General features: G+C 42.6%; 1 protein-coding gene across 5 annotated transcripts in view; it reads right to left on the bottom strand.

The window, feature by feature from the left end:
- jakmip3 (Janus kinase and microtubule interacting protein 3) overlaps positions 1 to 10,249 on the bottom strand; it is a 41,119-nt gene extending 30,870 nt beyond the window's left edge. For all 5 annotated transcript variants that reach the window (XM_026177809.1, XM_026177810.1, XM_026177811.1 and 2 more), the window contains exons 1-6: positions 9,933 to 10,249; positions 8,922 to 9,121; positions 7,508 to 7,750; positions 6,376 to 6,615; positions 5,518 to 5,712; positions 1,664 to 1,777 (exon numbers count right to left, since the gene is read on the bottom strand). In XM_026177809.1, the coding sequence (XP_026033594.1) occupies positions 1,664 to 1,777; positions 5,518 to 5,712; positions 6,376 to 6,615; positions 7,508 to 7,750; positions 8,922 to 9,056 (927 nt within the window). In that variant the 5' untranslated portion in view covers positions 9,057 to 9,121; positions 9,933 to 10,249. The remainder of the gene's footprint in view (positions 1 to 1,663; positions 1,778 to 5,517; positions 5,713 to 6,375; positions 6,616 to 7,507; positions 7,751 to 8,921; positions 9,122 to 9,932) is intronic.
- Positions 10,250 to 13,712: the final 3,463 nt, after the last annotated feature.

Below are 13,712 nucleotides of genomic sequence, written 5' to 3'. Positions count from 1 at the left end.
ACTGTTATCAGTATTTGCACACTATTTTAGATTATTTTTTAAAGTCATTATTCAATACATTGTTATTGTTAACCCTTTAAAGCCGGTCAGAGCAGCACGCTCCATTTTGCGTAACTATTTTTAAATCCCTGTAGAACCTGAACCGTGTAAGCTAGCGCAATAATTTTTTTGCATATGAAACCGGAGGAGTTGTACTTACATCTTATGCCATCAGCTTGTCCTCGGTCACAGTTTCCTTCCACATAAAGCTTTGCAAAAATTGCATAAAAAGCGCTTGCAGGAACAAAAACACAATATTCCAGAAACACGCTTTGCCGATCCGATCAGCTGTTCGTAACACTTCCCACATTGAAAAGGAGGTCAGCGCGAACTATCGCATGTCCGCCATTTCCTGCCCGAAACCGGAAGTGATGTCATTTTCGCAGAAAATGTAGTTTTTTACTTGTAGGCCTTAAAAGCCTATACTGGTGTTTTTATAAGTCATGTTTGACTTTTCTGAATAGTTTCTGGGATGCTTGGAACTCAAATTGCACTGCTGGAAATAGTTTATTTTGATGCACCTGCTGTTTTCTTTGCAAATTTGCATCATAGGATTGTTTTTCGTTTTTCCTGCAGTATATAAAAATTGCTGTATCTCCAAAATAAAACTATCAAGACACTCAAAATAAATTTCCTGTTGTTGTAAACTATTTTTTACAATTTTTTTGTATTTAAAGTTTTGAGGGACAAACCTCTTAAATTTCTCCAAGTAGAAATATATGCAAAAAAAACAAAAACGATTTTCAATTTTTTTGTAGTTTTTTGCACTTTTTTGCAATTAATGTAATTACTATGGACTTAATGCATACATATTATTAAAATATGGGCTATAACAGTTGTATTGATGTATAGCAACTTGAAATGCTCCCACAAATGGCACTACAACATGTAAAAAAATAATATAAGCTCTGGCGGACTTGGTTCTATGGTAGGTCTTAAAGGGTTAAATAAATATCGTCAAATAATCGAGATCTTAATTTCAGTGAAAATAATCATGATGATCATTTTTGCCATAATCAAGCAGCCCTATGAGGCGGCGATGAGCACTGTTGACCATCTGCTCATGTCTCCTCAAATCTAATCGCAGTCTAATTTCCACACTCACCCAACAGGCCACCACTGCACTGACATAAAAAGAAACATACTGCTCATACAAACGCTCACAATCTTCTCCCACATATGACAAAATTGTATGTTTGAGAATCTTGCCTTGTTGTGTCTTTCAGGTGCTTTGTGTTTTGTTACAGATGCAGCAGTTGGAGACCCTGTTTGCATCAACCTAGACTCTCCACCTTCACCAAACTGGCCTCCAACCTCCTGTCTGCTTCAGCACAACACCCACTCTGATAATAATGTAAAAAAAATATGTATATAAACAAAAAAAAGATTAACAATAGGAGCCTACAGAGAGGCCATAGTTCTCCTCTTGGTAAAACAAATGTGTTTGGCACAACAAAGCATTCAGGCCATGATTCTGTTTGCTAAAACTACCACACATGACAGGTAAAGAGATAAATAAAGAAATGAGCAATGGGTCCAATATAAGGTTTTGTGTGTGTGTGTGTGTGTGTGTGTGTGTGTGTGTGTGTGTGTGTGTGTGTGTGTGTGTGTGTGTGCGCTTTACCAATTCGTTGCGTTCTTCTGACAGTAGAGCATTTCTATCCTCTAACTTCCTGACGACGGCACTGAGCTCAGCTATCTTCAGCTGAAACCTCCGAGTGTCACGATCCTCCTGAGACTGAGCACAAGAACGACAGCCCAGGTCAAAGGTCAGCCACCAACCAAATTTTCATACAATAGGAATTTCTTCAACACTGAATTACTAAAAATATAATTTGAAACAAACTGAAAATCAAACAGAACAAACTGAAATCTTAAGAGAATTCAGTAACAGTACAAATGGTGTTAAAAGGTGAACCTCTAAGGAACTTTGGCACAAAGTCAACAAACCTTTACAGAGGACTTTTACTTATAGACATCCCATTTTAGTGTTCTATCACTCTCTGATAACTAGTCAGTAAAATTTTAAAAGGTCCATGAGAAAGTTGAGTGCATCTTTCTGCTAGAGTGTTAAAGGTCTGGTTAGCTCCAAGTTTGTTTTAAAAGCCTAAGTTTTCTGTCTCTCTCTGTCTACCTTAGCCCTTTGAGCCTGGTCTGTAGAAGAAGACTGCACATGTAGTTTGTGTAGACACCACATTTCTTGAGGTGAAACAGCAAAAAGTTTGGCTGAAGTCAACCTGTTATTGGCCTTAATTTCCGGTCTCAAATTAGCCTGGATGGTAACTCAGGACTTTACCATGCTGTACACTTCAAGACTGTTAGGATGGCTAGGAAGGCCCTGAAACACTCTGCTGGGCAACTGGGGTATTATTTATAAGAAAGATGCCTCTGGTGGTATACTTTGAGAGAAGTACAGCGTGACTCAGTCTAACTATTAGGGGGTATTATACTGTGTTATTTAAAACATGTTGGATATTAGCAGTCACAGAGCAGTCATTAGGTCAAGTACCATCTCAACAATGATTATGAAACTGACTCCCAGCCCACTGTTCGTCAGTGGTGCTAGTTTCAGTCATTGTGCAAACGTACTGTTTATAAGGTTGGAAATTTGCAGTCAGACTGAAGAAGTCACCTGGATGTAGGGCTGCTCAATTAATCGAATTTTAATCTCGATTACGATCTGGGCTTTCAACGATCATTAAAAATGACTGAGCCGATTATTAGCCCCTCCCTCGTGCTTTACTCTCGCGCTGCTCCGTGTGGCAAATCGAGCGCACCTCTCTGCATTTCCAACACGTGTCACCACGATTAAGAGCAGCGGTCTCCAACCTTTTTTGCGCCATGGACAGTTTATGCCCGACAATATTTTCATGGACCGGCCTTTAAGGTGTCGCGGATAAATACAACAAAATAAAACCAGTACCGGTACCGAAAAAAATAAGATTTATTATATTTATATATTATATTATATAATAAATATATTTATATTTATATATATTTATTCATAACACACGTGAAAAGACCCAGGAAAACAGAGTAAACGATAAAAACGATAACAAAATAACGCTGAAAACCGATAAAAACCCTGAAAACCAGACATTTCAAGCCTGAGCCTCAACTCTCGCGGCCCGGTACCAAACGACTCACGGACCGGTACCAGTCCGAGGCCCGGGGGTTGGGGATCGCTGACTAAGAGGACCCGAGGGAAACTCGGAAAGCTCAGCAGAAGTTATTTGGAGAGGAGAGTGACTGCTGTTGGTTGAAAAGAGAGGAAAAAAACTTCAGTGGTGTGGAAACATTATGGGTTCAGTCAGACGTGGATCAAGTAGACACAGTGTGTAAACTTTCCTCGGTGTCGTAGCTGCACCACAGAGCAACACTGCAAAGTTCACTAAACACAGATGTTTACATTTTTCATTTATTTCTTATACTGCAAACATTTGCACTGTTATCAGTATTTGCACTATTTTAGATTATTTTGTGACAATCTTTAAAGTCATTATTCAACACATTGTTATTGTTAAATAAATATCATCACATAATCGAGATTCAGTGAAAATAATCGTGATGATCATTTTTGCCATAATCGAGCAGCCCTACCTGGATGAGTGACAAAAAGGTTCTCCCACTGAAAACGTCCAGATAAACAGAATCAACCTTTTGGGGTTTACTTACCTGGATGATAGAGCATGCATCAAGATACCAACTCAACAGTTTGGAAAGGGTTAGTGTTAACACATTCAAACACAGTTTATATGAACTATATTTGAAGAGTTTCAGTCAGGTTTCAGAGCTCATCACAGTAAACAGCTTTAGTGAAGGTTACAAATGATCCAGTAGACCTCAGTGCAGTTACAGCGATTAGACGATGCACTGCTGTGGTTTCTTTAATCATATCTAAATAACAGACTCCAATTTCTTCTTTACACACTTAGGTTAATTATAAAGTTCCACAAGGTTCTGCACTAGGGCAAATATCAGTATCAGGGCAGTGTCATTCAAAGGCTTGCCATACATTTTTACTGCTATGAGGATAATACCAAACTTTATCTACCCATCAGGGAATGTCTTAAAGACATAAAGACCTGGATGGCCGCTAACTTTCTGCTTCTTAATTCAGATCAAACTGAGGTTATTGTACTCGGCCCTGAAAAGCTTAGAAATATGGTATCTAAGCAGATTCTTACTCTGGATGGCATTACCTTGGCCTCCAGTAACACTGTGAGGAACCTTGGAGTCATTTTTGACCAGGACATGTCCTTCAATGCACATATTAAACAAATATGTAAGACTGCTTTCTTCCATTTGTGCAACATCTCTAAAATTAGAAATATCCTGTCTCAGAGTGACGCTGAAAAACTAGTTCATGCATTTATTACTTCCAGGCTGGACGACTGTAATTCATTATTATCAGGAAGTCCTAAAAACTCCCTGAAAAGCCTTCAGCTGATCCAAAATGCTGCAGCAAGAGTCCTGACAGGGACTAGAAAGAGAGAGCAGATTTCTCCTGTTTTGGCTTCCTGTTAAATCCAGAATTCAAAATCCTGCTCCTCACATACAAGGTCTTAAATAATCAGGCCCCATCTTATCTTAATGACCTTGTAGTACCATATCACCCTATTAGAGCACTTCGCTCTCGCTCTGCAGGCCTACTTGTTGTTCCTAGAGTATTTAAAAGTAGAATGGGAGGCAGAGCCTTCAGTTTTCAGGCCCCTCTTCTGTACACACTCACTCTACTTTTAAAATTAGGCTTCAGTTTTGTGACATTTTAAAAATCTGTCTCAACACAAGACCACAGCACTGTCTTGGTATTGGTACTTGCTGTGGTCCCTGATGCTGTTTGTCCTTCCCAGTATTAGTCACCTGAACACATACACCTGTGCAGGTTTTTGGATGGCTCAGTGAATGTTGAGTATATTGATAGTTGATGAAGAAGGAGCCTGATGTGGGATGTTAAAAAATACACAGAGCCCCTGAGAGCTGACATTGGGGAATGTTTGCTGGATTATTTTAGCTAAACTGCTGCCTTCCTTCTGGTCTATGTGAACAGTGAAGGGAAACACTGCAGACACCACAGTAGAGAGATGCTGTGCCAGTTTAACTCTCTGTGAACAGCTGATCTCTAGCAGCATCCAGCTGCTCTGTAGGTATTATCCTGTCTTTGACTGCTGCGGTTTGGTCTGTGGTGCTGTGAATATTCGGTGAATACAGCAGGCTTGTATCACTAAAGTCACAATCATAAATCGCAGCCATGACGACAGGCTCAGTCCCAGTGGTTGCTGAATCTGCTTTGTTTCTGCACTGGTGCAGGCTTGTGCCTGGCACACAGCTGAGGGTGACACAGTATATAAGTCATGAATCAGTAGCACAACACAAACAGGAACTCCCACTGTAATGCTCTGGGGCTTTTGTGACATGAAGCAAATGAGATGGCTTTTTCACATGCAGTTTAAACAAGCAGGAAGAGGCGGAGCTTACAATGTGAGGAGCGTTGTTGGGGTTAGGGTTAAGAGTGGGGTGGTTTAGCCCCGCCCTCTGTGCATCTCTCAGGGCTGCAATTTGCTGTTCAGCAGCCTGAGTCTGCAGCTGGAGGCGGTGGGCGTGTCCAGCCTGCAGACCGAGGGCTTTGTCCAAAACACTGACAGCTCTGTCCTTCAGCTTTATCTCATCCATCTGCGCACAGACAGGTGAGAGACAGACATTGAGACAGGTTAGAGGAGACGGGGTTAGTCAGCTACGTCCTTCGGTTTTCTCTCTCTTCAGTCAGGTGAGACACAGACAGGTGAGACGGACAGGTGAGCGACAGACAAATGAGCTGAACTTCATTATTTTAGTAGACCTTCTCCAATTATACTGAACAAAGTGTTTAGAGCACACACGTGCTCACATGCTTTGGAGGTCACATTTTACGCCAACTCCCGCACTGACTGCCCAGGGTCGTCATGTCCACGGAAGATGCAACCCAGGCCGCCCCCGAGCAACATGGCGGAGGACTTTCATCGATCATCTACCCACCTTAGATGTTGCACGGGATGAGGCCGAAGCAGCTGCAGCTGGCCGATTATGCTCATACAGCACACAAGTGCTGTGTGCAGCAGCTGTGTTTCTTTCATTCTGTCTTCTGTGTTTAACCTCTTTATATTTTCTAGGTTTACCTTTAGTTGTAATGCTAATAGTAAAGCTGTCCATGTTTGTGATATGTCAGACGCTTCAGTATCCAAACCACCGACCTTCTGATTAGCAGATGAGCCGCTCGGCCACCTCAACACACAGCGCCTGGTTATGTGTAGCTATCATGAATGTGTAAACAGTCATGTGTGCGTCACAGGCTCCTACCAGGCGGCGAATCTCTCTCTCACAGTCTCTCTTGGTCCTGTTAAGCTCCTCTTGGTGTTGATGATGAGCTGATCGCAGCTCAGCCGCTCTGGCCTGGCAGGCCTGCTGAGCCGATGTCAGCGCCTCCTCAGCATTCCTCTTTGCTCCTCTCAGCTCAAGAATCTCGTGTTGGAAGCGACAACGCTCCGCCTCCCAGCTCCTTCTCGCCTCCTCCACTTCCCCCAGCAGGGCGCTCCTCACCTGAATAGCATGAGAACAAAGAGCCAATGGTGTCCTCTGGCGGTAAAGAACGAATACAGCCCAGATGCAGGTATTACAGCTACTGTGCTGCAGGGGTCCTCTTCACACACTGAGGTTAATTATGGAGTTCCACAGGGTTCAGTGCTAGGACCAATTCTGTTTACATTATACATGCTTCCCTTAGGCAGCATCATTAGAAGACATAGCATACATTTACACTGCTATGCAGATGACACCCAGCTCTATCTGTCCATGAAGCCAGATAACACACACCAATGAGTTAAACTGCAGGAATGTCTTAAAGACATAAAGACCTGGATGGCCGCTAACTTTCTGCTTCTTAATTCAGATCAAACTGAGGTTATTGTACTCGGCCCTGAAAAGCCTAGAAATATGGTATCTAACCGGGAATACATTATGAGGGGTTGTATGTTAAACAGCTAAAGCTTTATTTTCCAACAGCTACTACGCCTAAAATGAGAAGTGTTTGAAATTAAACATAACAGACTACATTTTTTCTACAGTGAAATTGCAGAGGCAGCAGCAGTAAATGATATTTATTACTGGGATGTGCAGAAGCTGAGAACAGCTGATCTGCTGGCCTGCTTCATGGCCTGCTTGTGTCACATGCTTGAGTTAAATTCACTCTTTGCCAACCTCTTATGTCATTTGTGCAGTGTGATGCACCCAGGTGCAACTCGTTAACCAAGCTAGCTAGCATTAGCTGATAACTTAGCACTCCACCCTCATCCAAATATATTTGTCTCAAGAGACAAACATCACTGTGGCCAAGTTCATATAATATGTGTGTACAGTGGAGGAGGAGCTTAATGCAGTGAACACAATATGGACAGATGGATGGTGTCGGACAGGTGTGCTTTAGGTGGTTCACCTTGTCTGTGGATCCATCCCTTAAGGTGAGCACCAGTCCATTAAGACGTTGGATTTCACCATCTTTGATCTTTATGACCCTCATGAGCTCCATCTCATGTTGCCGTAGTAACGTCTCCCGGGTGAGTGAAAGCTCCTTCTGCTTCTCCTCGTGGAGTTTGGTCCTCAGCTCAGTCACAGCAACCGCCGCCCGGTGATGCTCTGCCTTCAGCTCCTGACTTTTCTCCCTCTCCAGTCGGCTCACCTACAGTACTCAGTATTATCATTACATTACTCTGAGTACTGTGAAATTTTTGCAGTAATCTTTGTGGTACTCTGAGTTTTTTCTTGATGCATACTCAATCATCCAGGTAAGAAAATCCCAAAGTTTGATTCTGTTCATCTGGATGTTTTGAGTGGGCGAGACGTTTCATCATCATCCAGGTGACGTCTTCAGTCTCAGCTGACTGCAGGTTTACATCCTTATAAACAGGACATTTGTATAATGACTGAAACCAGCCCACTGAATAAACAATGGGCTGTGAGGTTAGTTTCCCCCCAAAGAGTAACAGAGTGTGCGCTGTTAAGTGCCAGGATTTATACATCGGGGAAACCAAACAACCTCTGGCTAAGAGGACGGCACAACACAGAAGAGCCACCTCATCAGGCCAGGACTCTGCAGTCTATTCACACCTACAGGCCAGTGGACACTCTTTCAATGATGAGGATGTAACATCCTGGACAGGGAGGAACGCTGGTTTGAGGGCGGAGTCAGGGGAAAGACCATCTCTGAATGGAGGAGGGGGCCTAAGGGTCCATCTGTCACCATGGGGGCGATCGTGGCTCAAGAGTTGGGAGTTCGCCTTGTAATTGGAAGGTTACCGGTTCGAGCCCCGGCTCGGACAGTCTCGGTCGTTGTGTCCTTGGGCAAGACGCTTCACCCGTTGCCTACTGGTGGTGGTCAGAGGGCCCGGTGGCGCCAGTATCCGGCAGCCTCGCCTCTGTCAGTGCGCCCCAGGGTGGCTGTGGCTACAATGTAGCTGCCATCACCAGTGTGTGAATGTGTGTGTGAATGGATGTGTAAAGCGCTTTGAGGTCCTTAGGGACTAGTAAAGCGCTATATAAATACAGGCCATTTACCATTTTACAATGCTGTGATTGCAGCCATTCTCCAACTCTCTGTGAAAGGTACTCATGGACACTGATCAGTGGTCATGTCACTTTGCATACTAATGATCATAAACTGAACTCACAGCCCATTGTTCATTCAGTGGGCACCTTTCAGTTATTGTGCAATGAACTGTCTATAAGTTTGGGGAAACCTGCAGTCAGCAGAGACTGAAGACGTCACTTGATGATGAAACATTTCTCCCACTGAAAACGTCCAAATAAACAGGATCAACTTTTTGGGATACTCTGGGTTTTGTAGTCCTTACCTTGTTCTTTTCCTGTTGTAGTTCGATCTGGATCTCTGTCAGTTTTGCTCTGAGCTCCTCATTGGCTGCTTGAAGAGTTGCCATGGTGTCCAGTCGCTCCCCCTTACCCCGCCCTCCTGCTCCTCGCTTTGACATCACCACCTGCAGGCTCCGCCCCCCACTCAAGTGTTTGTCAATCTGAGGTTTGACTACATCTGCACCTGTGCTCGCACACACAACCAAGAACACACAGTCGGTATAAGTAGAAGCACGTCACACTACTACACTACTGGTGACCATGCTGAGATCTCTCCAGGCAGCTCTCTGGGTAGTTATTTTGAAACACTGCATTAACTCCTAGCTGCCAGCAGTGATGATCCCAACCCAAACTACTGAAGAATATCCCAAAAAATGGACCACACGTCTGCCAAGAGAATGTCTGAGAATGTCCACAACATGAGGACAGTCATTAATCTGCTGCGGCATGGTTTAGATTGCACACAGCTTCACGTCCACACTGACAGGGATTCTCTTCTGAGGCGTTCTAACGTTTGGTGGCCATGGGCTGCAGTTACACCAAGAGTGTAGAGCAATCAATCAAACACAAAAACCTCATCCAGCGCAGGAAACCAAAACCAGAATCATGGTTGATAAATCTGATGAAAACCTCTGTAAGTGTCTGACGTCATTCCAAAATAAAGAAGCTTTTCCCTGGAAGTTAAACTTCTAGCGAGCAGGTTCCAGATCTTCACCGGCAAAGGAGAACTAGACTTCAGTGTGGTAGCGCAGCTGCATACTGCTGTACCAAGCAGTACACACAGGTAGGAGCACTCTGCAACTGTGGCTGCACAGCTACACACCTTCTTACTCACCTGGCACTGATCACATGTTCGATGTCTGACAGGTGACTTCTCTGACAGAACAAATACATGACTGTTTCCATGGCAACAGCAGCAGCACATAGCAGTTGTCATCAACATATTAACACACACACACACACACACCTAAGGGTCTAACTGATAAATCACTCACCGTCCAATTGAAAGCCCTGGACACTGCATTGCTTTGCGTGTGTGTGTGTGTGTGTGTGTGTCAGTAGATTAGCCTTCTCTCCACAGCATGCTAACAGCAGCTAGTTCACACAAAGTGTGTGTGCTGCCAGCTTCAGCCTGCCTTTACCTGTCTGCCTGTGTGTGTGTGTGTGTGTCTGTCTGTCTCTCTGCCTGTGTGAGTGTCTGTCTCTCTGCGTGTGTTAGCAGTTAGCTCCTGCCAGAGTGTGTTTGTGTGTCTGAGCTGTTAGCATCTCTGCAGCCTCTGCTGGTGTCACCTCCTCCTCTTCCTCCTCCCAGCATCCCTCACTCTGGAAGCTGAGTCCTCTGAGTTATGTCTCCCTCTGCTGGTCACTCACCTCCACCACACCTCACTGCTTCTTGCTGCTCCTCATCTCCACATGGCTGATGAAAGGCTGGCTTTTGTCTTCATGATAAAAAATGATCATGAAACAGGAACAACGTGAAAACTGTGATTTGACACACACAGGTGATGAGCAAACTGGACACAGGTTTGCAGAATAAAGATCAGAACAGGAAGTGGCAGAAAATGAATAAAGACGACAGCTGGTTCATAAAGATGACTTGTTCATATTTACTATTGAAGTGTTAATTACTAAAAAATATGAGAGGAGTGGGCTCTAACCATAGCTAACCATAGCTCGACTGGCCATCAGGCAATCACCCTGATGGTGATTTTTCCTTTTTATGGGCCGATAGGTTTTTTTTTGTCGTTGGGAACGGTATAAACAATGAAAAGTGGTGGATTGCCCAGATGCTGGCAGATGTGTAAAAATAACTCAGTTTCTTGGTGGTGCACAGCAAAATCTCCAGTGTTAATCTAACACTGGAGATTTTGCTGTGTGGCTATAGCAGAGCTTCCACGAGACAGCAGGTGGATGAGGGAACAATCCCAGATAGAAAATATCCATTGAAACAATGTTAAATCAATATCAGGCAATTCTATTGAATCAATCTGATATTGATGTAACGTCACGTTTGCACCCTCTGTTAATGTTGAAACATCAGAATTTGATATTGAATCAATGTTGAACGCTGACATTGTTTTAACGTCAAACTGTCAAACACTGTTAATGTTGAAACAATGTTAGAGTCTGATACTGAATCACTGAACTCTGATGTTGATTTTCTATCACTTTGCACCCTTAGTTACTATTGAAACAATAAAATCATGATTAAAACTCAGTACTTAAAAAACTGTACTTAATAGGCATTTCTATCAATACTAAACTGCTGCAAATTACCAGCAATACTTAAACCTGCAAAAAAGACAATTGTGTATGATCCACAAACAGGAAACCCATTATATGCAAAAAAAAAAGACATCTCTGTATCAATAACAAAGTAATTTATTATATTTTTTAAAAAGTTGTGTTACATGTATTGGTTACAAGTCACTTTTTTTTTTAAAGTTTACTCGGGGTTAGGGCTGAATATCGACCATTCTGCACCACCCATCTGATCTGGAGCGTAGTGGAGACATTTCTGCTCTGCTTGGGCGAAGGCAAACTCAGAAACAGCGTTTACCCCCACGTGCTGAGTCGGGCCATCTAGGCCACAAACAAACAGAAAGAAGGAAAAAAGGCCAAATTAGAGCTTAAATATGAATAACCTCTTGTCAGTTGTCTTCAGCAGGGAGAAAGCATCTGAACTACTAGGCTGATTAAGATGAAAGTCACAAGGCAGAAATCAGTAAACTGCTGCCTGACTTTGATTCCCAAAGAGCCCATTAGCTGAAAAGCTCAAAGCCCAATTTTCTAGAGGCAAAAAACTATTTGCAGTGAAATGCATTTCTATTCCTGCTTGTTAGATCTTCCAATGACAGCCTGCTGTTGTATATTCAAGCAGAACATACAGGACAAGGCCATTTTTAAGCAGTCTAAGGAGCTTGGAAGGAAAAGCGTCTGGACTTCTTTAAGTTGCTTGACGACATTTTTAAGCAGTTTAACTGAATTTGACAATTTCTAAAGTTCAGGGTTACAAAAGTCACATAACCTTTAAGAACTGACCATTGCTTCATTTGCCTCCAGTCATTGCAGAGTTGTTCATCTCATCCATGTTGTGCAAAGGCTAATCCAGAGGCAATACCCCAGCATCAACAGGTTCAGTGCTGCAGGATTAACGGGGGCTCTGAACTCCTCGCCGGGGTCCCTGACTTCTCTGATCAGCTCTGTCACCATGATTATAAGCTTTTGGAAGGCTGCATCTGTTGAAAAGAACAATAACACAACAAATACTGGCTTGTGATAAACTGGATAAGCATTGTGATGACAAAAAAATATATAACTATCCATAATTTTTCACATTTTGCATTTAGGTTTGAGTAGTTCAATCTGTTAAAACTGTTTACAATTTAGCCTTTTAACATACATGAAATCCTATGCAAAATGTCAAAGTACAACATTTTAGAACTTGCCTCAGAAATCTAAACAAGCAAAATATGATGACATTCAGCAGCATAAATTAGTGTTTTGAAGTTAAGATTACAATGAAATTGTGATGCAGCTCGTTGTTTCAAAGCATACCGTCGTTAGAGAAGGAACTGAACGCAGACTATTTGCTGGGGAGGTCGCATAGCTGCCCGGGGCATCATGTTGGGGGCAGACTGCAGAGCGGCCGAGGCTGTTTAGAAAAATGTTTAAAAAATTAACACACAACTCGTCTACAAAGGTTCCTGTTCTCACACACACACACACACATATATATATACACACACTAAACATTACATTATTACCTGGCACTTTCCTGAGGAAGCTTTATTTTGGAGGTTGCTCATCATCAGAGTCTGTAACTGTATAAGGGATTTGGTCTAAAAAACAAAACATTAGTATTGCACTGCATTGTGGTTTTTTTTTGCTTATTTTGCCCTAAGTTGTTCGTTTTTAAAATGGTTAAAACTAACAATTGTAAGACATGAGTATCTTACTTGTTTATGGATGGATGGTACTTGTACTAAAAAGAAGCACAATGTTAATAAAAAGAGGAAAAACATGATATTCAAGATAAGCTCCAGGTAGGAAACATTCATTATTAAAGTCACGGAAACGTAAAGCCAGGTGGGCATGTCACGTGATCATTCGGTCTCAGGCGACTCTTTCACGTGTTTATAAATGGAAGCGGGTGCGGTCAAAGCTTCAAATGTAACACACTCGTGCACATTTGTAGAGACAACTTTACATTTCTGGATCATATTGCACACATTTGTAAGTCTCGTCTGAATGCTGGACACTCGGAGACCTGTGTCTCTCAGTGGGAGACCAGGGATCACATTAACATGTGTATCCCTGTATTGACAAACATGCCATATTGGCCCAGTTTATTTTTCTTATCACTGTTGTGAGGAGACCATAAATAGCATTTGCATTTTCTGTTGTACGGTTCATTTGCTGTTATGTTCATGTTAAAGTGTCTATTTTTGTTTCCAAATAGCTGAGAACTATTCGCTGATAGCTGCCAACATCTGCGAACAAATGTAATTCCAAGTTGTTCTTTGTAGTGTGTAACTGTTAATAGAGTGTTATTAAATTCATATGGCACATTGACTTCTGAGGAAATTTTAGATGCACTCGTCATCAGAAAGGCTGCCGACCCCTGCACTAGAGAGATTAATAGAAGAGAAAGAATGAATCTGTTCAAGCTGCTTAACTTCACCCCAAATTGAAAACCCCTAGGTTTCCAAGTGCTGGGTTTGAGTCCTGCCTTACCTGCCACACAGCTGAACCTTGGCGAAACCAGAACTCTC

This window comes from Astatotilapia calliptera, chromosome 8 (genome assembly GCF_900246225.1).
Source record: "Astatotilapia calliptera chromosome 8, fAstCal1.2, whole genome shotgun sequence".
Lineage (NCBI taxonomy): Eukaryota > Metazoa > Chordata > Actinopteri > Cichliformes > Cichlidae > Astatotilapia > Astatotilapia calliptera.
Note: the sequence above shows the minus strand (reverse complement) of the source record. Positions and strands in the feature narration are given on the sequence as shown.